Source organism: Lactuca virosa, chromosome 2, assembly GCF_052849685.1.
Source record: "Lactuca virosa cultivar CGN04683 chromosome 2, Lactuca_virosa_CGN04683_v6, whole genome shotgun sequence".
Lineage (NCBI taxonomy): Eukaryota > Viridiplantae > Streptophyta > Magnoliopsida > Asterales > Asteraceae > Lactuca > Lactuca virosa.
In genome coordinates this window covers 287,126,279-287,153,307 of record NC_136427.1, presented here as the reverse complement: position 1 = coordinate 287,153,307, position 27,029 = coordinate 287,126,279, and the positions used below count along the sequence as shown (strand labels likewise).

At 35.3% G+C, this 27,029-nt stretch overlaps 1 protein-coding gene and 1 pseudogene across 2 annotated transcripts; one reads left to right on the top strand and one right to left on the bottom strand.

Annotated features, from left to right (window-relative positions):
- The first annotated feature begins 1,944 nt into the window (after positions 1-1,944).
- LOC145161328 (general transcription and DNA repair factor IIH helicase/translocase subunit XPB1-like) lies at positions 1,945-7,197 on the top strand (annotated as a pseudogene). The gene is made up of 20 exons (XR_013738470.1): positions 1,945-2,105; positions 2,566-2,612; positions 3,028-3,085; positions 3,189-3,357; positions 3,450-3,672; positions 3,776-3,832; positions 3,918-4,052; positions 4,187-4,267; positions 4,632-4,719; positions 4,801-5,138; positions 5,207-5,282; positions 5,361-5,554; positions 5,620-5,783; positions 5,876-5,948; positions 6,011-6,123; positions 6,210-6,290; positions 6,376-6,435; positions 6,509-6,592; positions 6,706-6,844; positions 6,968-7,197. The product of XR_013738470.1 is annotated as a general transcription and DNA repair factor IIH helicase/translocase subunit XPB1-like (transcript).
- Positions 7,198-12,529: 5,332 nt separating this feature from the next.
- On the bottom strand, positions 12,530-13,749 carry LOC145158613 (uncharacterized). The gene is made up of 4 exons (XM_079077488.1): positions 13,723-13,749; positions 13,146-13,615; positions 12,997-13,085; positions 12,530-12,948 (listed from the first exon to the last, which is right to left on the bottom strand). The coding sequence occupies exons 1-4, from the start codon at positions 13,747-13,749 to the stop codon at positions 12,530-12,532; spliced, it is 1,005 nt and encodes a 334-aa protein (XP_078933614.1).
- Positions 13,750-27,029: the final 13,280 nt, after the last annotated feature.

Below are 27,029 nucleotides of genomic sequence, written 5' to 3'. Positions count from 1 at the left end.
TACTGAAGGAATCAGAAAAAAAAATCGTTTGGTTGGAGAGAGAGAGAGAGAGAGAGAGAGAGAGAGAGAGAGAGAGAGAGAGAGAGAGAGAATGTGGGCCCTTATTTTTATTTTTTTATATATAAATAGTTAAATACTTATAGGAAAAAAAATGGAAAATAAATATAATAAGGACAATTTAGTCTTTTCAGTTTACCGAAGAACCAAAAGCACAAGCAAACTACCTCAAAAGGACCATCAATCCAAAAAAGTCGTGGTTTGGACTAAAACCCCAAAAAATTACATACCACAGGGACCATTTTTGCAATTTTGTCAAAAAAATATGATACACAAATATAAGCTTTCAGAAAGAAAAATCATGCATTCTTATAAGATATCACACAAGTAGCAAGTATCTTCTCTTCTAATCTAATAAATATGTGCATTTTTGCCACATGCCATTAGCTCTGCCCTACCCAATCATCTATTCCCGCCTAAAATATCTAAGTATAATTCCAAAATTGCCCTTCTCCATTGTGTATTTTCCTGCAATTTTTTTTGAACCAACAAACTAACCTACTCCTAAAACCACCTATGTCTACTAATAAGACTTGAACCCATGACCTCTCGTTTGATAGTGTCACTCCTTACCGCTACGCCATGATTAATAAAAACATTAATACTAATCCGATAATTAAGGCTTCCTTTATTATACAAATTTACATTTATACCATTCATGATGTATTTGAAAGTTATGATATTTTTTTTATTGGACAAACAAATTATGTTTATATTTTTAAAATCTATATATTCTTACTTTACCAACCAGGTGGATTTAAACCTAGTTTTTTTTTTTTTTTTTTTTTTTAATGTTCTGCAAAATCGTGATTAGATATTTTCTAGAAACGTGAAAGTGAATTCGGGTAAAGGCGAGAACTTTTTTTTTTTTGATAATGATGTTATTTATAAGTAGCAAAACATAAAAGATGACATTCGGTTGAGATTTATTATAAAAATACTAAATACTAATATTAATGTATGAATATTTGAAAATATGATATGCCTGATAAATTATCTTCTGATTTTAAGAAATTTGACTGGTTATGGAATCATTATAGTCTATAGATATGTTCCTGTTTTACAAAGTAATTATCAGACTGTATTAATTGAAACTAGAAAAGATTCCCGACGTTGCCGGGGTCGAAAGGTATTGCTTTGTAAAGTAAAGTAGCATGTTGGTTGCTTTTTATCCGTTAATGTGAGGGTAATTTGGTCTTTTCAGATAGTAGGGACTGAATTTGTCACCATGGGTAAACCATATGGACCATTTATGTAATTTTGGCGGTGGTGGTGGTGGTGATGGCAGTTGTGGGTGGGTTTATGGTATTGGGTGGATATTTTCTAATAAATAAAACAATAATTTAAAACCAAAAAGAGAATGTTAAATCTGGTAAACCACAAGGACCAATCGTGTAATTTTGTCTAACAATAATAATAATAATGATGAGGGACCATTTCTGCCAAAAGACTAAATACTAATAATATGTAATAAAAGGCGAGAGTTATGAAAAATTCAAACCAAAGTAAAAGGGTTGTTTGTGAACAAAAGCATAAAGATGAAGGGTCACTGTTGTAAGTCGGAGTACCAAAATTGACAAAAAAAATGTGCCATTTAATATATATATAATAGTAATGCCTTAAATATAGGAATAAAATCATTTAAATCAGAATATAAATTTCAAGAATATACAGGTATTATTATAGGAAATTATATTGTTGAAATGTATATCTGTATAACAAATGAAGCCTTAATTATCGGATTGGTGTTAGTGTTTTTATTAATCAGAAATGCAGGAAAATAAGGAACCGCGCATAACACAATAATCTCTATTTTGATCGTTACCTAGTTTAAAATCAACAGAGAATCGAGAGTGAGAACTGAGAAGCAGAAGGAGAATGCGAAAGCTTATGAGAGAAACGAGGGTTAGAAGCAGAAGATGAAGTCGATCGTGAAGATTCAAGGCATCGAGAGGGAAAGGCAGAAAGCAACATACCATTAGTCAATTCTTGAATCCTTCATTGACGATTCGGCCGTTCCTATTCTTCACTGCAGATGCGTTCAACTAGTAATAGCAAGCAGGCCGATTTGTTTATCTTTTTGGCTAATCGGACAAACTTTAAGCCCTAAAAACATTTAGATAAATAAAATATATATATATATATATATATATATATATATATATATATATATATATATATATATATATATATATAGACGCAACAGAACCCATAATTTTTGGGCCCTAGAGACGTGTGCTATGCGCTGTCGCCCGGTTGCCCACTGGCCGGTCCTGATACTACCTGAAAAGATCTTCATCGTCTCCTAATCCGCACACATGAATTGTTGATTCGGTTGACAAATCTAAGAACGATCATGGGGCACGCTATATTCGGATTTAATTTAGAAAAAAACCCCTAATATACGATCAACATATAATCAAGGATCGCAATCAAAACACAAAAGCTTGTGTGCATGAATGCGAAAATTAATCTTACTAATCTAACTCTTTATGTGTTTGCTCACAGGTGATACAAGTGGGAGACCTAGCAAGAAGCACAAGTCATCAGCCAAGGTTGTTCGCAAAAAGAATTTGTAATTTGTATTATCATCAATTGATTTTATTATTTTGGGTAGGAGAATTGTTTCATTGTGGTTGATGAACTGAAGAAATTCTGAATTATTCTATTTTCAATCGGTATTTTGGAGTTGATGAACTGTTAATCCTACAAAGAAGTTAAATTTCTGTTCATCATTGTCACTATTTGATTATTCTATTTTCAATTGGTATTTTGGAAGTGTCTTACTGTTTCACTATGTTTGATGAATTGATAACTGAAATAGAGTATCTCATATCAATGAACATTTAGATTATACTTCAAGCTTCACATGAGAAAACAAAGATGTACTCAAAAGTCAATGAAACCTTTCCTAGAAAGATTGAGTAATCCTAGTCGCGGCTAATGTATGCGTGTTATAACACATGACAGGAGGACTATAAAGCTGCAGCTTTTGAAGAGGAGGATGCATATTATGTTGAAGAATTTGGTGAGGATGATCACGATGCTATTTTTATCTAATTATTAGTAATTAATAGTGATTCGATATCTTTTATATCTAAATAAATCAATGTTTTGTTTGTTTGTATAAGGTGATGGAGAAGGAAATAAGAGAGATTTTACCAAATTGGAACTTAAAGCAGATCATGTGAATCGGCCATTATGGGCTTGTGCAGATGGCCGGATCTTTCTAGAAACCTTCTCTCCATTGTATAAACAAGCTTATGATTTTCTAATTGCAATTGCAGAACCTGTCTGCAGGTAATATAGATAAGTCTGCATCTCAACTATCAGTATATATATAAAATCTGAGATGGATCTTTCATGTTTGGGGTGTTTGTGCTTATATATAGGCCAGAGTCGATGCATGAGTACAACCTGACTCCACACTCACTTTATGCAGCTGTGTCAGTGGGTCTAGAAACTGAAACCATAATAGCTGTTTTGAACAAGCTTTCAAAGACCAAACTCCCTAAAGAGATGATCGATTTCATTCATGCTTCAACATCCAATTATGGAAAAGTAAAGCTTGTACTGAAAAAGAATCGTTACCTAGTTGAATCTCCTTTCCCAGAGGCAAGACTGCTGATTCTTTTCTTAATCTTTAAACAACAGATTGTTTATGGGTGGATATTCAAATATTCAGTTATTAATTCTGTTATCTGATTGGTGTTTGCAGGTATTGAAGAGATTATTAAGTGATGAAGTCATATCTCGAGCGCGGATTTCAAACGAGGTTGTAGCTATTATTCTTATTCCTCTTTTAATGTTGTTTTATGCGAGGGATTGATCTTGATCATTCTGTATATTCTCACATTCAGGGTGACGATGGGTTTGCTGTTAGTAGATCAGTAGGTGAAGTTGAAGGTAGACATGAGGAACTGCTAACAGAAGCACAGTTGGCAGCTGCATCTGAAGAAAAAGAAGCTCATTCATTTGAAATTGACCCCGCTCAGGTATAGTATATGATACATAGTATCCGTTTCTGATGAAGTTCATCTTATTTATATCGATCACTTAAAAAAAAAGGTCGAAGAGTGATTTGTAGATTTATTGCATCATTGATTGAAGAAAATTAATTACTTGACAGGTTGAAAATGTAAAGCAGAGGTGTTTGCCAAATGCTTTAAACTATCCCATGTTGGAGGAGTATGATTTTCGCAATGATACTGTTAGTTCTCTCTCATACTTGTATGACAGACATTCTTGGTTCATTATGCAATGTGATTTGTAAACAGACTAACTGTTAGTTTTTACCCATACATTCCAACAAACAGTTTTCACAATGTTCATCGTTTTAAACAATATTCATTAGTTTTAACATCAGAGGAGTTGGGTGGGAAAAATAAAAAGGGAAAATAGGTAAACGGTTGGTTTCATAAGCCTTTTGACTTAACCCATTAAGTCGTTCTTTCCAGATTAAGTAAAAAAGAAACAGTCATGTATAGCTAGCTGTGAAAAAGAAACAACCAACCAACCTCTTAGTCAGTCTTTTCTACAATTAAATGATAATTACTCATAAGCAAATTGCGCAGATAAATCCGGATGTTGAGATGGAATTAAAGCCTCAAGCACAACCACGACCTTATCAAGAGAAGAGTCTTAGTAAGATGTTTGGAAATGGTAATTAGACACTGATTAGAAAAAGTTGTTAATATTTGTATTTGTTGAGAGAGTTTTTTTTAACATTTGTTGAGGCTGCAGGAAGAGCAAGGTCTGGGATCATTGTGTTACCTTGTGGTGCTGGAAAGTCTTTAGTGGGGGTTTCTGCAGCCTGCAGGATTAAAAAGAGCTGTCTCTGTTTAGCAACAAATGCTGTTTCTGTTGACCAATGGGCTTTGCAATTCAAGTTATGGTCAAACATTGGTGATGAACATATATGTCGCTTTACATCTGATAGTAAAGAAAGGTTTTGTGGAAATGCTGGAGTTGTTGTCACCACATACAACATGCTTGCTTTTGGTGGTAAAAGATCCCAAGACTCTGAAAAAATCATTGAAGAAATAAGAAGTAGAGAATGGGGTTTGCTACTCATGGACGAGGTACATCCGCTTTTGAATAAAGTAATAATGATCATTTTACCCTTATACTCTAAAAAAACTAATTTCAGGTGCATGTGGTACCTGCGCATATGTTTCGTAAAGTTATTAGCATCACTAAATCTCACTGCAAGCTTGGGCTTACTGGTATGCTTCTGAAATACTACTAAGGATTTAACGTTCTTTTGTCTGAGGTGGGAATTTTTTTTTTAAATGAAATTGTAGCTACACTTGTTAGAGAGGATGAAAGGATTACGGATTTGAATTTTCTTATTGGTCCGAAATTATACGAGGCAAATTGGTTGGATTTGGTTAAAGGAGGATTCATTGCAAATGTGCAATGTGCTGAAGTGTGGTGTCCAATGACAAAAGAGTTTTTTGCTTAATATCTAAAACAGGAAAATTCCAAGAAGAAACAGGTATGTATGTATGATCTTATTAGAATCAATAGTAATAGTAGTTGATAATTGTGTATGTTATGCAGGCATTATATGTGATGAACCCTAACAAGTTTAGGGCTTGTGAGTTTCTTATTTGGTTCCATGCGGAACAACGTGATGATAAGGTTATCGTTTTTGCTGACAATCTTTTTGCACTCACCGAGTATGCAACCAAGCTTGGTAAACCAATGATTTATGGTGCCACAAGGTCCATATATTTTTGATTTTAAAAGAAAAAAAGGCAACCTTTTATCTTCGTTTGCACATGTTAAATTTAAAAACTTTATGTTTGGTGTGCAGCCATATTGAAAGGACAAAGATACTGGATAAATTCAAAACCGGCAAGAAAGTCAACACTGTATTCCTGTCAAAGGTAATCAATGAATGTTTGTTACGTGGTCTTTTTTTTTTTTTTTAAATGTTTGTTTGTTGTAGGTGGGAGATAATTCAATAGATATTCCGGAAGCAAATGTAATTATTCAAATTTCATCACATGCTGGTTCCAGACGTCAAGAAGCCCAACGTATGGCCGTATTCTCAGGGCTAAGGTTTTTAATTTATTTAATTTCTTTTTTATAATGGCCTTAAATTATAATCTATTATTATATTTTGTGGATGCGGATGTGGAGTGTAGGGTCGTGTGCAGGATAGAATGGCAGGTGGAAAAGAGGAATATAATGCCTTCTTCTACTCCCTAGTATCTACAGATACACAGGTAGGTAATAATATAGTATTATATTATTGAAAAACGTATTATGAATCGATGGCTAATTTGACAAACACCATGAATAATGATGTAGGAAATGTACTACTCAACTAAGAGGCAGCAATTTTTGATCGATCAAGGTTATAGTTTTAAGGTAATTCATTATATAGTTAGTGTTTTAATTATTCAAAAAAATAAAATAAAATTGGATGCTTCTTTTTGAACAGGTGATAACAAGTCTGCCTCCACCAGACAGTAGGGCAGAGTTGAGCTATGATTGTCTCAAGGACCAAGTTTCTCTTCTTAACAAGGTCTCGACTTAATGCTGAATTTCTGCTGTTGGTATAACTTTGAAGCAAGCATGAGGAGTAGGTGTCTTAGCATACATATGCTTATTTGATATGATATGATATGTATATAATAGGTGTTAAGTGCTGGGGATGATAGTTAAGCTTGGAAATAGTTGAAGATGATACAGATCATGACATTGCACGACAAAAGCGTATGATGGGGTCCATGAGTGCCATGTCAGGAGCTAAACGAAATATCTATCATGAGTTCAGGTTGGTTTGGTGGCCTATTTAATTATTAATTATATGGTTTTTTCTTTTTGTGATATATATATATATATATATATATATATATATATATATATATATATAGTGGTGTGTTTGGTTGGTTTGCAGGAGTGGACAAAAGGGAGGTTTTGCAAAGAGCAAGCCTAAGGATCCGGCAAAGAGACATCAACTATTTAAGAAACGTTTTGTATGAACAGATCATCACTTGTTTTGTTGTTTTGAATGCAAAATTAAAGCAAAGCCAAATGATTCCATATATGGCCTACAAACCAACATGTTGAAATAAATTGTAAATTTCCAAAACTATGTCTACATGGGCATCTACTCCATCAACAAAAACCTCTTTTTTGCCTGTAAAGAAATATAAGAAACTTTACAACACTTATATTGGTTTTCTTGTGTTGTTTTGTTGGCATGGTTCAGTGCCATTTGATCAGAGTACACTGTACGTATTGTATTTGATACAAGTGTGCGGTTTTCTGTGCCTGTGCCTGTCAAGTCAATCAAAGGTTTTGTATTGTATATATGGACTTGGTTTCAACTTCCAAGTAAAAAAAAAATGACCTCTTAATAACACTTCTGATTTTTTTAAGTAGTCTTTTACTATTTTAACCCACCTTATGATCTAGTAGGCTAGTAGCTAGACCGAATGAAATATGACTATCTATTTATCTATCTATCTATCTATGTGTTTGTGTTTTAAACCGAATAAAATAAATTGCAAAGGGTACTATGAAACATAGTAACACAAAGTTGTTTAATTTTGTCTCATCATTGGATTGGCAACTCGATATGTACCTACTATTTACGCAAATCCGAGTTTAGAGTTTAGGCATGTTAGGGACGATATGTTACAAGTGTATAGAACCCAAAGATTATGCGGTGTAAAACACTATTCTTCACCCACTCTTTCATGTTGAAGAGTTTTCAGCCTACTGATGATACAACATCCGGTTCAAATAAATTGTCTAGAAACAATCTTTCGCACCAACAACTAGCTTAGGATTAGGATCCCCGTGTCTTAAGATATTCTTGAGAATTCAATTGTATTTCACTATTTTTTATTGATTTACTTTATATTTATGATGATTTGGAAAACATATATTTTGTTGATATAGAAATTGATGACTGTTGAAATTGTTTTTTCTTTCTTTCTTTTGCATGAGTGGTTAGTAGTTAGAAGTTAGTATCATCAAATTAATAGGAAACGTCCGGATGTATATGATGAAATTCCAATGTTAACTATCCCAACCTTATTGATTTACATCAACATTACTTTTTCTCACTCGTTTACATTATTAACTTGTTGTTTTAGAGTTATAAACAAACCAACTAACCCCCTTATTTAATTCTTGTTATAAATATATTTTATAAAAGGATGTAATAGATAAACAAATTGAGTCAATCTCCGAAGATTCGATCCCTTTTGTCACTATACATTTTTATTTGTGTTAGAACATATGGTTATTTATTTGTTGGTCTCGACAACCATCAACTACATATATACTAAGCTATGTGGCGATTTGTCATGCACTACAATTTATTGTGAAATTAATAAGGCAATATACCTCACAAAGGGTTTGATGTTCAACTAGTGAACATACCGCATTGACATACAAGACCATTACACTAGATTTGTCATTGCCCAATGCAATATAATATCAACAGTTCAATGACAGTGAGAAGCAGGAGCGGGTAATGTGTGGAAGAAATAGATTGGCTGAGATCGACGGTGGGAAAGGAAGTCGATGACTAAGCGCATTTTAGCCCCTAGGCCGATGAACAATACCCAGCTGACTGGGTACTGTTCATAAGCCGGAAATAGAATATATATATATATATATATATATGTATATATATATATATATATATATATGACTGGTGTACATCCAAAATTTAGAAGGTTAATTGTGGAATTATACCAATTTCAAGTCGAACTCAGCGAGTTGGAGGAACCAACTAAGCGAGTTGAAGATGAAGAATCGTGAGGATTTAATGGGTCTACTCGACGAGTTGAGGAGCCTTAACTCGACAAGTAGAGGTTGTTTTGGTCGCGGGGTTAATGAGACAACTCAGCGAGTTGGAGGAGCCAACTCGACGAGTTGGGCGCTGTTTAGGAAACCCTAATTTTAAGGTTTTGCACCCTATTTAAACACCTTAAGTTCCAGGTGTTGGCCTCATTTCCAGCCTCCATAGCCCCTAACCCTAATCTCGAAACCCTAGAGCCTCCTTGAGTGTTGTGAGCTCATTGTGGGTGTGTTTTGGTGTGCTTAAGGCTCATTAAAGGAAGAGAAGCTTGGTGCAAGGTGGTGGTTCAAGTAGGAGCTTTCAGATCTTGGTTCTCTGCTCCATTTCCAGCACATTTCGGGTATAAAGCTCTAATCTTGCTTAGTATTGGCTTAGATCTCTTATTGGGTTTATTTGTATGCTTTTAGCCATGGATGGGTGGTTGTTGAGGAAGTAGAAGTCCCAAGTGTTTATCCTTTCCAAATCTGTGATCTTCATGAGCTCTTTTGGCATAAAGGTGCCAACTTTATGGTCCTAAGGGCTTCATGCATTCATTAAGTCCTTCTTTTGGTCTCTTTTAAGCTTTTGAGCTTCTTCTAATCATGAATAAGTATAAAGTTGGAAACTTTACATGGCCATCTAGCCTCTTATGGTCAGATCTGCATCTCGGAGTTGTGTCCTTGTGGAATAATTGCTTAATGATTAAGTCCTTACCCTTTTAAGTTTAGGGTTTGGGTTTTGAACCCATTTTGGTGGTTCTTAGGGGTAAAGTTGGAAACTTTACCCTTCTTGAGGCCATTTCAGTTAAGATTTGGGTTGAGAAGCCCTTAGTTTTGAAAAGGTCGACTTAATGAATTAAGAGGTTGGATTTCTGGTGAACTCGGCGAGGGGGTTTTGCCCGATCTTTTTAGTCTAATGAAGAAACTCGACGAGTTGAAGGACAACTCGGCGAGTTGGGTCAACTTGGGCCGTTGACTTTGACTTTTGATTTATGCCTTTGATCAAGTTTGTCCCAAGGGGTGTTTGAAGCAATCTGAATTGTAAAATATGGGCTTAGGATAAGACCCGTATGGGATTGGGCCCAATTTGGAAAATTGGGCCATTAGTGGGCTTTTATGGATTTTGTGGTTTGGGATCTTGTTGGATTTGGGCTTGGGCCTTAGTTATGAATCTTGTTGGGCCATGGGTAAAATGGTCATTTTACCCCAAGTATGGATTATAGATCATGGTTTGGAACCCAATTTCTAATTGGGTGATATTTTGGTATCGTTAGCTCGAGAAGTTGTCAAGGCAGCAACTAATGATTTCTTGCAGTGAGCTTCAGCATTCGAGGTGAGTCTCCTCATCGTTGTACGGGTCGAAGGCATCAATGTCGGCCCATTTGGTTTATGTATTATAGGAAGACCCGAGGGTTAGCCCTTGGCATTATGTATGAAAGACCAGGAGACGTCTCCTGGCACACTGTATGCAAGACTAGGGTCTGAACTCTGACAAGTAATTAGTTAATTAGTATAGTTGTATTCTAGTTGTCTTTGTGATGCTTGCGTGGAAGACCAGGAGGTGGCTTTTGGCGCTTGTCTGTAAGACCCAGTGTTGTGGCCCCCAACTTGGAAAGAAAGACCACGAGATGGCTCGTGGCATAATGGCAAGACTATGGTTGGCACATAACACACTTATTGATTATGGTATATGAATGATATGTATGGTTCACGGTTATGTATGACATGTATGGATCGTTGGATATGTATGGTATGTGGTATTTGGGGAACTCACTAAGCTTTGTGCTTACGGTTTTCAGTTGATGTTTCAAGCACTCTAGTTTTCAAATGAAAGAGCTCGGGACGACCGCAACGCATACACCCGTGTTTTCTGCAATATGTGATCTTTGGGATTGGACTCTGATAATTGTTTTAATTGAAATGCTTTTCAATGTTTAGAACAAAGTTACAATAGTATTTTGATTATAATAAAAGTGAAATTTTTACCTTGGATTTTTGGGCTGTTACACTGGGTACTGTTTATAAGCCCATAATAGAATATATATATATATATATATATATATATATATATATATATATATATATATATATATATATAATGCGACTAAGATTAACATGAAAGACAATCCGAGTGCATGTCTTGGAGATAGTGTTTAAGGTCATTAACTAAATATTTCTAAATAACAACAAAGTCTTATTGGATTGTCATCATTATACAATTAGCGATAAGGAAATTGAGAAAAATAAGTTATTATATTATTATTATGAATTAATAAATTAATTGGAAATTATTTTGGTAATTAATTAAATAGTTTTAATTAATTAAAATTCTAGAATATTAATTGATTCCTAGAGATTTATTAGAATATTCTAGAAACCTTTTGGAAGATGGTAATGATGATTTCTAGGAAACTCCACTGATAAATGTAAAAGACATGTCTTGATGACAAGCGTTTTGTAAGTAACATGTTCGTTGTTCAAAGTGTTTTCGTATCATGTTATTTTCTAAATTTTATGATGAAAAAATACGTTAACATTGCATTATAAGTGGGAAGAAGGAAAGAGTATCGTGTTAATGAACCCCACGTTCCTTGCACGGTGGGGGTAATTTAGTCTTTTCCACGTACTAGAAATTTGTCAAAAGCTTCTTCTATACTTGCTTGTTTCATTCTCTCACTTTGTTTTCTCTATCAAATACTCTCGACTATCAAGGTAGACAATGAAGAACATGGAATGTGGATCGCGTACTAGCAATAACCCAGGAAAGACTTTTTATGCATGTCCCACCAAGGTAAATTACAGTTTGTTCATCTTGTGATGTTAACCCTAGTTTTCTTAACATTTACTATTTGAGGCACATAATTGTTGGTCAGGATGCCTGTTCAGGTTTTATAGCTTTGGTTGATGAAATGCAGTGCAACGATGAAGGTGTGATCATAACTGTGTTGATTAGGTCGAAGAAAAAGCTTCAATCCGAGGTGTTTAAGTTGAAGGTCGACCTAATATGTAGTTGGGTATTTTTTTTGTGGTTTAATTATGTACAAGTTGTAATCAAGGTCATTTGGATTAAATTATGAACATGTTGTTTAACATGAATGCTTGTGTAATTTGTTAATATTATTTTGCTTATTATATCACCCTTAAAGTTAATATCTTAAACGATCTAGTGTCCACTGATGTTACCCTTTAAATTATACAAGGACTACAACCAACTAACCAAATTATTGGACCACATGTGTTCAGTGATGTTACAAGGACCACATGTTCCCTTAACCTAACCAAATTACCATTGTTTCCTTAAACTATTGACCATATGTACATTAGGTAAAATGCACCATGCACATTCATTACATAACAAGGAAACAAGTACAAATGTGTCTGAAACAAACAAACAAGTAGCAATTTTTATCAAACATACAAAGTTACTACAAATACAAACATAACAACCTAGAACAAACCAATTCCAAACATAACAACCAAGTAGGACGAAGTACAAACATAACAAGTACAAGAAAGACATATCCTAATCATTAAGGTCCAATGGGTTTGCACTAGTATCTCCTTTCCCATCCTCTCCCTTAGCTCTCTTAGCAAGTTTCATCCTGATAATTCTTTCCGATTTCTTTCTTTTACACTTACCCAATGAATTTTCTCCATTTTGTCTTTAAGGCACTGATTTTGATCCACTGCTTCCTGCACCAACTCCTTGTGCTCCTTTACCATTTTCACCGACATATGTTTTCCTTTTTTTCACATTTAGTTTTGGCCGTCTTTTAGCTTGAGGACATGTTACCTTGTTATGTCCTACTTTTTTACAGACATTGCATGTTATTTTTTTCCCTGCCTTAGAGACAGTGTGTCTTGGAAGCTTTTCTGATGCATCTCTTCTTCTGTTTACCTTTGGCCTACCTGAAATTCTTCTCTTCAATGGTGGAAGAGGTGGTATGAATTCAGTAGGTGGCCACATGTTGCTACCATTAATCCCATGTATTTGGTAATTGTAAGTGTTCTTGTAAAAAGCACCATAGAACATTGGATCCACATAATTGCCAACATCTCTATTCAGATATGATATGGTAGCAACTGAATGCACATATCCCTACCCATTAAGTTGCCACACTCTATAACTACAAGTCTTCTTGTCGAAGTCAACAACGTAGGACTTTGTCAGGTTTCTTGTTTCAAATTGGTTTAGAACACTTGGTAAAACCTTCCAAAACCTATTTGAGACAGAACATAAGTTAGTATCTAATTACAAGAGTGTAAAGATTAGAAAGTACCTTTGAGCTATTTTCAATTTATCCAATAGGAGTGTAATTGTTGGGAAAGGTTTGTAATCAGGACATGAACTACCTTTTATCTTCAAATTGTATAGCCTCTCCATAACATACAATCTAATCTCCTTTAACATGGTGATGATTGGCTTTTTCCTTGCATCCCTTATGACACTGTTAAAGCTCTCAGATAATCCATTCTTCACTGCATCACACATCCTTCCTTCTTGAAAGAATGCTCTACTCCATGATTTAGGCTTTGTTTCCATAAGGTATGCAAAGGCTATAGGGTTAAGCAGTTCAATCTCCTTCATGGCAACATTGAATAAAGGCTCAGTGGATGCCTTGCTTGCTTTCCAAAACATGGTCTCGTAGTGTACACCAACAAATCTTTTCCTAAAGTTGGCAAAAATATTCCTTGCACATTGCCTATGCTCAACAATAGGCATTACTTGTTTGACAACCTCTAACAGTCCCTATCAAACAATGGTAATATGTTAGTGAAAATAAAACCTAAAGTTAAAATATATAAAATTTGAAACTATTGGACATATATTATGCCGATCCGACATCAATGTTATACCAAAACCATTATCCAGTTGAAGGTCATCTTTCAGATTTTCCAAGAACCATTTCTAATTATTTTTTGTTTTCTACACACACAATTGCCCATGCAATTGGGAATATGTGATTATTAGCATCCCTCCTACATCACATATTAGCTCTCCAGTACATAAACCCTTTAAGAAACACTCATCCAAATTTATAACTCTTCTACAGCTCCTTCTCCACCCTTGCTTTAGCCCATCAAAAAAATGTAAAACTTGCTAAAATAATTCTTACCATCTGGCATACAATTGACATCCATTTTGACTGTTGATCCAGGATTTGATCTTCTTATCTCCTCACCATATGGCCATAGCTTTGCATAGTTCTCCACTAGTGTTCCCTCAATCAATTCAATTGCATACTTGTTTGCTCTTCTACATTGTCCCATACTCACATCTATACCAAATTTCTATTTAACCTCATGCCTAAGCATCCTCAAACAAACTTTTTGTTTCTGTAAGAATTGTGTGGTGTAATGGCAACCTATCCAGGAATAGTTGACAATTGAAACTAATTTGAAGTTTCTTGCACAATTATGCTTATTTATGAGACTCTTAATTTGGAACGACTTTTCCTCACTCATCTAAGAAGCCCACATTCTAAACTTGCACTGCCCATAACAACATTTCACTAAAAGTTTCCTACTATCATTTTTTTGTAGCACAACTGATAACCATTTGCTACAACATAGTTACACATCAATGTTTCAGTTGTTTAGGACTCACAAACCTTATACCTAATACAAACTTCTGCTTTTTCCAATAAACATTCTCATTCTAAATAACTTGTTCATTATACATTACCTCATCCTCATGTAAATGATCATATGGCTCTACACGAGGTGGACTTTGGGGGTGACTTGCTTCTTTGGGCACAAATTACTCAGAAACTCATCATCTTTTGTCTTTTTCATAGGAATTCACTCAGCAGGTTCAGTGTCAACTTCCATGTCAATGCCAGCATCCTGGTCACCTTGAAAATCCTCCATATCACCTTGCAAATCCTCCATGTCAATTCCACCATCCATATCCATACCACCTTGCACTTCTTCATGAACTTCATTTACACCAGACAATTCGTCTAAAGAACTACAAATTTCATCTTGCTCTTCAAGAATCCATTGATGTACATTAACACCAAGATGGCCCATGTATACATGAATTACACAACCAGAAGAATACCCTACTTTGATTAATTCCATGTAGTCCATGTCAAACGATTATCCTCAATCCAAGATGAAACTAAATATCAGTCATGCAAAAGTAAACATTGACACATCTCTTATTCACAAATCTTTAAAGGAACTCCACAAATTCGTTCTTGTGCATTCCAACAAAATCGACATCATCAAACCCTTGCTCCGCTTCATATGAGTAGTTAATAGTGGGGTACCTCGTAAAAATTCTGGAAAAATGGAGATATATTCATGAAAACAGCCATTCCGACAAAATGAAGATCAAACCTTTGGCCAATTTGAACGACGAACAGTGTAAGAAAAGGATCCGTGCAAGTAACAGTTGAAGAAAAGGATATATGTGAAAAGGTAGCAGACGAAAGGGACAATTCAGGGGTTTTAATGATTAGGTCTCTTTTAATTACAACCACGTGGCAATGACTTGACATTTTTAATCCACGTGGCAAATTACATGGCATTGACAAAGATCTTATTAGGATGCGTGTCACCGGCTGACCCTTTCAAATTTGCAAAAATGACCTTTTAAACCATAAAACTACAAGTACAAGCCCTTTATATGCAAAAAAAGTTACGAGGGACCATTTAAACCAATATACTAAAGTTTGTTGGCTACAATGGAAATAACCCTTTTGGTAACGAGGTGAGTTTTATGGTATAATCCGGTGTATGTGAGTCCAATGTACAAATGTACATCCATTCCCTTGATCGTTTATCATTATGATTTCCAACGCTCACGATTGGTTCCTTGTTAATAATAATTCTCTATTGAACCTCACCATATATATATATATATATATATATATATATATATATATATATATAATTGAACAAAAATAAATAAATGACTAAGTAACTCCTAAAGATATCATAAAATTATTTCTTATTTTTTATTTCACAAGACTACTAATAAACTAGGAAACTAACAAAAAATTCAGAAATTATAGGATAAATGAAAACAAATTATAATAAAATTATAACATTTATTGACTTATTATAATATTAACGAATTTTACTTATATATAAAAAAATTATATTTAGGAACCCATTTTTATTTTTCGCACAAAGCCTTCGAAATCAACAAGAAGCTCATGTGCGCATCACTTTCTTCATACCCCACATCCACAATTTAGTGTGCCTTAATCTCTATAACGTTTCCTTGAAAAGTCATGTATTCGCACGCCCAAGGTCAAGTTGTTTCACAACCTCTCACCTTCAAACATTTTTCCTCTCACCTTCAAACATCTTTCAACTCAATTAAGTTTTCCTACTTAACCTTTTCCATCTCGAAATATAACCAATTTTTTGTTTAATGAAATATTAATCTTGTTCTCAGTCTTTCTATACATTATTAAAATTTATTATAGAAAAAACATCATAAATGGTCCTTGTGCTTTTTCTTAAATATGAAGTTTAGTCCCTAAGTTTAAAAAATTTTCACTGATGGTCCCTATGCTTTCAAAACTTTAGATGTTTGATCCTTATTGCTCACTCCGTTAAGTTTTTTTCTGTTAACTAAATGACATTTTCGTCATTTGACTACCACAAGAACCATTTATGAAGCTTTGTCTTATTTAAAAAAAGAAAAAAAATTAAATGCAATTATTTAACATAAAAGGGTCCTCTCTCTCTCTCTCTCTTTCTCTCTCCTACAACTTCTTCATCATCACCCACACTCCACCGTTAAAAGAAAGTGAGCACCAAGAACTGAAACTGAAAAAAAATTAATCTGATTTTCTATCTTTAACATCATCATGCTTTTGGATTTTCCCCTGAAATCAGTCAAGAACATCTTTATCTTCATCATGATTCAAAACTGAGTAGTCTGAATCATTGGTTCATGAGATTATTGAGAACACCTACAACTCAAACACAGGTTTAAACACATATGTTTTGGAAATCGATTTTGTGTTATGGGTTTGTTGAGTTTGCTGGTAAGAACCACCATTGGAGTCTCCCCTTTCCTCCTCCTTCTGTAGCTACCACCACTAGAACCATCATCATCTCTCCATTTCTCTCTTCTTCTTCATCTTCATCTTCTCCAATCATCCCTCCAAAAAACCCCAATCCGTTTTCTCTCATTCCATTTGTAGATGCAATAGATTCTTTGATGTGATAAAAAGTAAGGAACCGGGTTTCAAAATAGAGTGAGAGAGCATACATCATAAGCTTCATTGATTTGGTGAAAGTGGACTCTAAAATTGCTTCCTCTGCACACGTCTAGATGATACTGAAATTTGATAGAAAGGGAAAAAAGTGTGATTAATCGTCCTCAAACACATAAACCAAACATATGGGTTTTATTTTTATTTGAAGCCCTATGAGAAACCTAACAAGGAATCGGGTTGATTGATCCCATTGGAGGTGGGGTTGATTTAACTTACTGCTTTGATGGTTCTTTGTTGTTGTATGTATTTGAGGACGAGAAAGACGAAGATATTGACGCAGTGCAAAGGAATGAATGTATACTGATTCAAATGTGGTACAACTATGGATAAATCTATGGAACTGATGATTTTCTTTTCTGTACCCCTTCAGAAGGGTTGAATGAGACCAGATCTCTGCTGACTTCTTTGTTGGGGTTGGAAAACTCTTCTATTAAACACTAAAATAGAATTACAATAGGAGGAGCAACTCTCACACTCAACTATTACAAAAGACCAACCCTGTCACTAACACTCTCACTCTAAGTTTTATACCATTTGTGTCTCTGTATTTGGGATGCATACAACTGAAGAATGAAGTCTCTATTTATAGTCTTGGCAGCCACCATTGTAGTTGCGTCTATTAATTGTGTTCATCATAGGGTGGGGAGAAAAACTTGTCCCGTAGGTTTCATTTTGTCAACAATGATGGCTACTGTAGCTTTGGAGGCTTTGGAGGCTGGAACACAACAAATCTCCCCCTCCAGTCTCCGTCCAACAATCCTCATCCCAACTATGTCAGCACATAGTCTGTGTTTCTCTTGTGTCACCACCTTTGTCAACATGTCTGCAGGATTGTTATTGGTGTTGATCTTTAACAACTTCAATTCTCGTCCCTCAATTGCTTCTCTAAGCCAGTGATAACGTATATCAATATGTTTTGTACGGGAATGGTACATCGAGTTCTTACTCAGGTCCATAGCACTCTAACTATCGCAATGAATGATGTACTCTTCTTGTGGAAAGCCTAATTCTTGAAGAAACCGTTTCATCCATATAAGCTCCTTCCCAGCTTCAACGGCATCAATATATTCGGCTTCTGTTGTTGACAGTGCGACACACTTCTGTAACTTGGATTGCCACGAGATAGCTCCCCCTGCCAAAGTAAAAATGTAACTTGATGTAGATTTCCTACTATCAAGATCTCCTGCCATATCGGCATCTGTATAACCTTCCACGATTGGCTTTGCTCCCCCGTAGCATAAACATAGTTTCGAACTACCCTTCAGGTATCGAAGTATCCATTTGACTGCTTCCCAATGTTGTTTTCCCGGATTAGCTAGATATCTACTCACAACACCGACAACATGAGCAATATCTGGTCTTGTACACACCATTGCATACATAAGACTTCCTACGGCTGAGGAATAGGGGACTGCCTTCATCTCTTCTTTTTCTTTCTCAGAAGATGGACAATTTTTCTTACTCAACTTGAAGTGGTTATCCAAGGGCGTACCAACGGGCTTGGCATTTTCCATGTTGAACCTTTTGATCACACGTTCAACATACTCTTCCTGTGATAAGAACAATTTTCTTGATTTTCTATCACGGATAATTTTCATGCCCAATATCTGTTGTGCTTGGCCTAAGTCTTTCATATCAAAGAACTTAGACAAATCCTTCTTCTAGTTGTTGATCATCATTGCATCTTGGCCCACTATCAACATATCATCCACGTAGAGCAAAAGGATGACAAATTTCCCATCTGGAAACTTCTTCAGATAGACAAAATGGTCTGCAACAGTTCTCTTATACTCATGATTCATCATAAATGAATCAAACTTCTTGTACCACTGCCTTGGGGCTTGCTTAAGACCATAAAGGCTCTTCTTTAATTTACAGACGAGATGCTCTTTCTTTGGGACTTTAAAGCCATCAGGTTGCTCCATGTATATTTCTTCATCCAAATCACCATGGAGAAAGGCTATTTTCACATCCATCTGCTCAAGTTCAAGATCTAGACTGGCAACTAATCCGAGTACAACTCGAATAGACATCATCTTCACAACTGGCGAAAAAATTTCATCAAAGTCGATTCCTTCTTTTTGTTGGAAACCTTTGACAACGAGTCTCGCCTTATACTTCATAGTATTTCCCTTGCCGTCTTTCTTCAACTTGAAAACCCACTTGTTTTTCAAGGTTGTCTTTCCTTTGGGGAGGTTTACCAACTCATATGTTTGATTCTTCTGCAAAGAATTCATTTCTTCTTCCATGGCCTTCTACCAATTTGCTTTGTCAATATGAGATTGAGCTTCTTGAAAACTCTCTGGCTCCCCCTCACTAGTAAGAAGGATGTAGTTTGAAGTCGGATATCTTGTTGATGGAGCACGTACTCGTTCGGATCGTCTAACTTGAGTTCCTTCGTTTGCAACTTCTGGCAGTGGATCTGAATTATCCAGGGGTGGAAGCTCCCCCTGCTCAACACCTTCTTGATCTGCATCATCGAATTCTTCATCCACTTCTTCAGTGGAAACATCATCTTTATTTTTAGATATTATATCTGAAACTTTGGAGCTTTGTTGCTTGTTAACCGGTGCCTTGAAATCATAATACTGGTTTTCATAAAAAACCACATCTCTGCTTCGAATAACCTTATTTAGTTCTGGGTCCCATAGCCTGTACCCGAACTCTTCATCTCCATATCCAATAAAGATGCATGCAGTGGATTTGAGGTCCAATTTCTTCCGCAATTCACTTGATACATGTGCAAACGCTTTGCACCCAAATACTCTCAAGTGAGAATATGATATGTCTTTACCCGTCCATATCTTCTCCGGAACTTCAAAATTCAATGGAGCGGAAGGTGACCTATTTATTAGATAGCAAGATGTCAATACAGCTTCACCCCAGAATGGCTTTGGATTCTGGCTTGTCTCGGGCTGCTCTCGTAAGAACCTTCGGCAATCACTCCTTTTGTGGCCATAATAATTACAATGATTGCAATAGCCTTCGAACCATGTATTTGAAGATTTACCTCGCTCTCGCGATTTCCCTCGATCTCGTGATTTCCCACGATCTTGGGATCTTCCTCTACTTTGACAATGTCTACCTCTGCCTCTACCTCGACCTCGGCCTCCGGTTCTGCCTCCGCCTCTTTCTTTGTTTTCTGACACGAGGGCAAAAGACTGGTCTGTACCAGCTTCTTTCCTTCTGGCTTCCTCGTTCATTAGGGCATCTGTGACCATCTCCATTGTCACTTTACCACCGGGGGCAGAATTGCTGAGAGTCACAAAAAGCGTCTCCCAATAATCTGGTAGAGAACTCAAGAGCAATATGGCTTGTTCCTCGTCTTTGAGAACCCAATCAGCAGCACCGAGCTGGTTTACGAGATCCTGGAACTGACTCGTATGCTCGGTTATGGACGTACCACTTCGTAACTTGTGGTTTACAAGGCGCCTCATCAGCAAGGTCTTGTTGCGTGCCGTCTTTGCCTGATACATATTCTCGAGCTTCTCCCAAAGTTTGTACGCGTCTGTCTCTTGAGAGACATGATGAAAAACACTGTGGTCGATCCACTGTCGAATTTGTGCCACCGTTTTCCTGTTTATTCTCGTCCAAACTTCGTCTGTCTTCGTGTTGGGTTTGACGCCTTGCTTTTCTATAGGCTCTGCTAAATCTTTCAGATTAAGCAAATCTTCCATCCTTGGCTTCCACATGTTGTAATTTGTGGGCGTAAGTCGAACCATCGTAATCGTACTTGTAGATTCCATCGAAAATAATTGCAAATTTATTTTACAAATATTTCGTTGTAAAATTAGATAAAACCGAGCTCTCGGTTGGATTCGGAAGCGTCAAAAATGGTGGGGTAGAATTTTTCGGGCTCAAAATATACTTTCTTGAAAAGTTATGTGCTAATTTGTAACTTTTCAGAACTATAGGGGCTAAACTGTAATTTTCGAAACTTACAGGGGCCAATTTGAAATATTTCTGCCAACCAGGGATTTTTCTGAAACTTTTCAGAACTCCAGGGACCAAAACAGATGTTTTCAGAAGAACAGGGACTGAACTGCAGTTTTTCAGAAACAGAGGGACCTTTCTGCAATTTTCTGGAACTTCAGGGGCTAAACTGCAACTTCCTGAAATCCTGGTCAATGATGACCTCACTGATGACGTCACTCCTTCTTCCCCGGCAGTCTTCTCCGGCCACCTGGTTTTTCCGGCGAGATTTGACCAACTTTGACCAACGATTTGAGGGCCTTCTGGTGGTCAAAAAATTACAAAAAATATATCTTCGGAATCCTTGAAACAAGCCCTTTCCAACGGTGTACTCAAAAACGGATTTTGAGACAAAAAAAATTTGACGAAAAAACAGAGAAATTCGTAAATAATTCCCTGGACACCGAACCAAGCTCTGATACCAGTTGTTGGGGTTGGAAAACTCTTCTATTAAACACTAAAATAAAATTACAATAGGAGGAGCAACTCTCACACTCAACTATTACAAAAGACCAACCCTGTCACTAACACTCTCACTCTAAGTTTTATACCATTTGTGTCTCTGTATTTGGGATGCATACAACTGAAGAATGAAGTCTCTATTTATAGTCTTGGCAGCCACCATTGTAGTTGCGTCTATTAATTGTGTTCATCATAGGGTGGGGAGAAAAACTTGTCCCGTAGGTTTCATTTTGTCAACAATGATGGCTACTGTAGCTTTGGAGGCTGGAACACAACATTCTTCACTCTAAAAAAAGGTTGATGGTGGTTGGAGTTTCCATTTCAATCGTCAATTTTTTTTAATCTTTGGGGTAGGTCTGTTGATTTTAGGGCTGCCGTTTGAGAATGAAGATGATGAAAGGATTAAAGAGAGAGTTTGAGAATGAAGATGACGAAGTGATGAGAGAGAGAGAGAGAGAGATTTTTTAAAATAAGACAAAGCTTCATAAATTACGAAAATGCCCTGCAGTTAATGGACAAAACTTAACGTAGTGAACAATAAAGACCAAATATCAAATGTTTTGAAAGCATAAGGACCATCTGTGAAATTTTTTAAACTTAGGGAATAAACTTCAGATTTAAGAAAAGCACAGGACCATTTATACATGTTAAAACCCAACAATTTATAATTTACTTCGAAATATTATGTCATACTATTTAAACTACTGAATATGATATAGTTAAATAATTATATAAATAATATTTCACATTTTGTTAGACAGTCAAAATTTGCTAACACTCGATATCATAATATAAACGAATAATTAATTTTATATTGCTGTATATCCTCCCTAATAAATAAAGATCTTTTTGCCACATGTCACATTCTCATTTATTTTGTTACATGTAATTTTGTGGTTATTTTAAATTAATTTATATTCCACATGTCATTTTATGATTTTTTTCATTTATTAAATTCTAGATAGTATTTAAATGCAATAATAAATGCATATCAATTTTATTAATGAACTTTCCTTCAAATTTCAAAATTACCAAATTAAAGATTCATTAATTTTTCTTAATTTATTATCTAAATTATTTGTTTAAATTTAAAAGAGAAAAAAACACTTTAATTTTTATAATTCAATATTTTTTCACTTTTCTTATAAATTCATACTTATCAAATGTTTAGAATTTTATATTTAGTTTTTCTTTTAAATAAACTCACGTAATACATGAGTCTCATACCTAATATATTATATGGAAGATGTTTGGATATATGACATTATCTACTACGATAAAATTATGTTTATATATTTGTATTCATAAATTTTTATGCTGAATATTTTTACTGCACTTGGACCCCAACAAATATATGGATATTTGAATATAATTGTGAATATATATGGATATTTTTATTGGATTCGGATCCGAACAAATATATGGATGTTTGGATATATGACATTAACAACAAAGTCACATATTTATCTTCTTCAGATTTTTTTTGGCGAAATACTATTTTTTTTTTAAATAAAGGTTTTAAATTAACTTTCATTTTTCGGACACAAAACTGTTTAAATAAAATTTGAATATAAATGAATATCTCTGTAATAGTATTACAAGATTTAGTAAATTCAATTACAAACCTCCACCGCTACGGCTACATTGGGAAGCATATGTATCTCCGCTGCTGCTGAATTGAGCCCTAGAGAAACCTCATTTTCTCCCCTTTTCCCCCGATTACTCTCCGGTAACCTTACTCCGATCATCCTCCAATTCTTCAAGATGAAAGCTAGCGCACTACAGGTTTCTTCTTCCCACCTTCTTGTCTCAAATTCATCAATCTGGCTTTTTATGTACTTCTTTCTTTCCTTTATGTAATTTTGAGGATCGTTGATGTGAAATGTATTTCTTATGTGCTTGCAAGTCGACGTGAACGTGTATATCAATTGGATCGTAATTTAGTTTATGTAATTTCATTTCGTATATAGCTAATCGGTATATAGCTAATCAGATGAGTTGATGCATGTTAGTTCTTATATATACATGGCCAATTGATTACATACTTTTGATATGTATAACTGCTAGATTACAACCGTTGGCCTCCATTTTAGAATTTATGTTAACTCACATTTGTGCGGGTGCATGAAGATGTGTACCTTCTTTTCAATCCATTTTCAGTGGAGGTAGATTTCTCTTTTTGGTCCTTCCAGTTCCTGGAAAAGGAATGTTTAATCATCAATTACCATTTTTTTTTAAACAGCAGTCTGCGATGATGCTCTTAGCAAGAGGCTTAGAGGAGTTAAAAAAATAGTTACAGATACATGATCTAATAGCAGTTTTAATTAGGATTTTTTTTAATCCACTCAGTCCACCATATTCTACTCCCTCTACATCGGTTCCATACCCACTTGTAAGAATGCAGTACAAAAGAGTCGAAAAGGACAACTTTGAACACCATCACATTTTTAAATGACCATAGTGTCCAAAAAGTACAGATGATCACCATATCCAGAAGCTTATCAGCTTTCTTATTTGACAAATTACCAAATTATCACACTTTTTTCAGACAAATATAGTTTGATATTTTTGGAAGATAGGGATATAGGAGGAAGGAATACAAAAAGATTTTATGCTAACATAGCTTTTGGAGATGAATGTTCAAACTGTATAGTTGATATAACGAATGTAGGGTTTAGGCATGGAAGACATGCAGGGTTACCTGAATCTGTCAAGAAGGTCAAGTGTCTAAATTAGGGAAACAACCTTTTTTAGAAACATGCAAAGGAATTGTAGCTCCTGGAAGTCGAGATATATCTTTACAACAAAAATTTCATTTCAATTCTACTTCTCCCCTCTCCACTCGAACCAAGACTTCTTGTATTTATAGTGATTTACATATCTAACCCAATAATAGGGATGCCGTATCATTATGGAAAAGATCTATGCATGATTTGGACTTTCATTGTGTAGATCCATTAATTTTGTTTTGCATTTTTGCCTAAATTTCATTGGGTCCTAGGTGATTACTCAATATCACTATTTCCAGCGATTTAATCTATTTTTGTAGTCCCGTATTTAGTGATTCACTACTGGACTTCTATATCGAGAATCACGAAAATCAACAACAATGCTATCCAAAGAATGAAGGAAAGGAAAAATATTGATTTAGAAATTTTTCTATATTACAAAGAATTAATTAAAAAGATACGCGAGTGGTTATAGACTTCTAATTTTGGAATAAAAAGGACTTATCTAAAAAGATAATCTTTATGTCTCAAGGTAGAACCTTGTAAAGATAAAAAAGCTTTAGGAAACAGTCTGTAATTAGCCTGAAATAATTCCTAATTTAACAAATTAATTAAATATTTTACACTCGCCTCAAGTTGGGTATGTGGATCAGACATATCCAGCTTGCTTTGCATAGTGTACGTGTTAAGTTGTGGAGACTGATTCATCTCTTTGACCCTATAGCAGCTAGGCAGACCAAACAATTGGGTGCCCTAGGAAGAAATTTTTTGTGGGATAGTTCCTATATCAGATTTCGTCATGGACTCATGGGCAAGATTTGTAAACTTTGGGCTTGGTTTTATTAACAGTTTTAGGTCAAACAAGTAATATTAATTTATATTCTTTGAATTCGTGTAACCTAATGTATTAGAAATCCATTCGTCACAAATCAATAAAAACTCTCTCTCGTGTTCGTGCCTGTGGACGTAGCTGAAGATCCTGTTTGTGTGAACCACATAAATGACCGTGCCTTATTTTTCGTTTTGCATTATTACTTTGTTTTTTTGGAATCGTTGAATCGTTTGTTGAAGTGCTTAAACCCTAACTGATGTTGATCTTTATTCTTAGATTGACCAATATCTAACAGGTTTATAACTCTGTTCATGATCTATTTCCTTGCTAGAGTTTTGTTTAATGCAATCACTGTTAAAAAAAAGTGTTGAACTTGATTATTGGTAAAGATTTTGTGAGTTTAATCGGTTGGGATAAAGGACAATTCCACAGAGATTGTTTAGTTATTGCCAATAACAAGTAGTGCGATACAGTAACTTGACAAAGATTGGTTCTTTCCTTCTTGAATCAATTTAGTGGGGTGATGAATTTATTTCTATGCCTCTTTGGCACAAAATAAGACATTCCTTTGGAATGGCCAGATTCTATTACAATTTACAACAGTTAATACTAGTAATTCGGATAAGTTATGAATAATAATTAAGGAATCTTAACTTCATTTTTGTTTTTACTAGAAAAATACAAACTAAAATAAATTATCTACCATTTGATTATTAGTTATTTTGGAGTTAAATATACTCATCGATGGAAGTAGACATTTTCTAGTTAATTATATTTGTTTTTCCTTGTATTGCTGCTTTCAAAAAAGGTAATAATGTATTATTTTGAAACAGGAGTCGATGGAGAGAGCAATGAGAAAATGCAGGGAAGAGTCTGAAGCTGGATGGAAGATCAGGGAAAAGAAGGTGGACTACTCTTCCTTTCTTACAGATGACATTCTTATTGATATCCTGAGAAAGCTTCCTACTGTTATCCTTCGTTATAAGGCTAGGTTTGTCTGCAGAAGATGGTTCAATATAATTACTAACAAAATCTTGATAGAACATGCTTCTTTCATCGTCCAGAGGTCAAGTGGACCTCACACAGCAATTCAGGTGGTTATAAGGGAAGAAAAACAAGGGCTGGAAATGGAACAACAACATCTTGACATACCTTACAAAGGCCGGATAAAGTCTTGGTGTAACGAGTTCCTTTTAATTGTGGACCCCAACAGACACGAATCTTTGTATGTTTTCAATCTAATGACTAAGAAAGGATTATATCTTCCTTGGTGTGGAACATCTTGCGGGGGACACTATACCATCAAATGTGGAGTGGCCCTTGCCTTCGATGGATTCAAGGGAGTATACAAGGCCATTCACATATTTATGGGCCCACCAATCCAGTGCAAGATTATTGAATTGAAAAGAGATATTACCTCTGGTGTTTCCTCGATGTGGATTAAGATTGAAGTGCCTTCATATGATATGGGTGAAGGGCAATATTATTGGGGTAACCTGGTTTCAGTTCAGGGCAGGTACTTTCACTGGGATGTTCATTGTTCCAAGTACCTGGTTTCTGTGGACATGGTGAAAGAGAAAATTTTCCAAATCCCCCTACCAAAATGCAATGATGATCGAGTGGGAAGCCAATATTCTCTTTTTGATATGGGTGGTTTCCTTGCTCTCCTTGATAACGATTCTTGGAATCATGCTGACTTATGGATTCTTAAAGATTTCCAGAGGATGAAGTGGGAGAAGTTGCACTCAATACGTGTCTCGAGCTATGTGAACAAAAGAATATATCCTCCTATAGTTTTTAATGCATATCCTGTATGTAGCGTTAAGAGATATCTCATCTTCAGGAAATCTAGATCCATGCCTGGTTTGTTGAGTTATGATCTGACAAATCAAGACTTAAAAAAGCTCAACATCCTTTGTTTAAATC

What these genes read in the sequence shown, in the direction of transcription:
- LOC145158613 (XM_079077488.1), bottom strand. Translation starts at nt 13,749, where the DNA reads ATGACCTTCAACTGGATAATGGTTTTG. An exon ending in TCAACTGGATAATGGTTTTG is followed by an intron (nt 13,616 to 13,722) that starts GTATAACATTGA and finishes ATTGTTTGATAG; the next exon opens with GGACTGTTAGAGGTTGTCAA. An exon ending in AAATTGAAAATAGCTCAAAG is followed by an intron (nt 13,086 to 13,145) that starts GTACTTTCTAAT and finishes TGTCTCAAATAG; the next exon opens with GTTTTGGAAGGTTTTACCAA.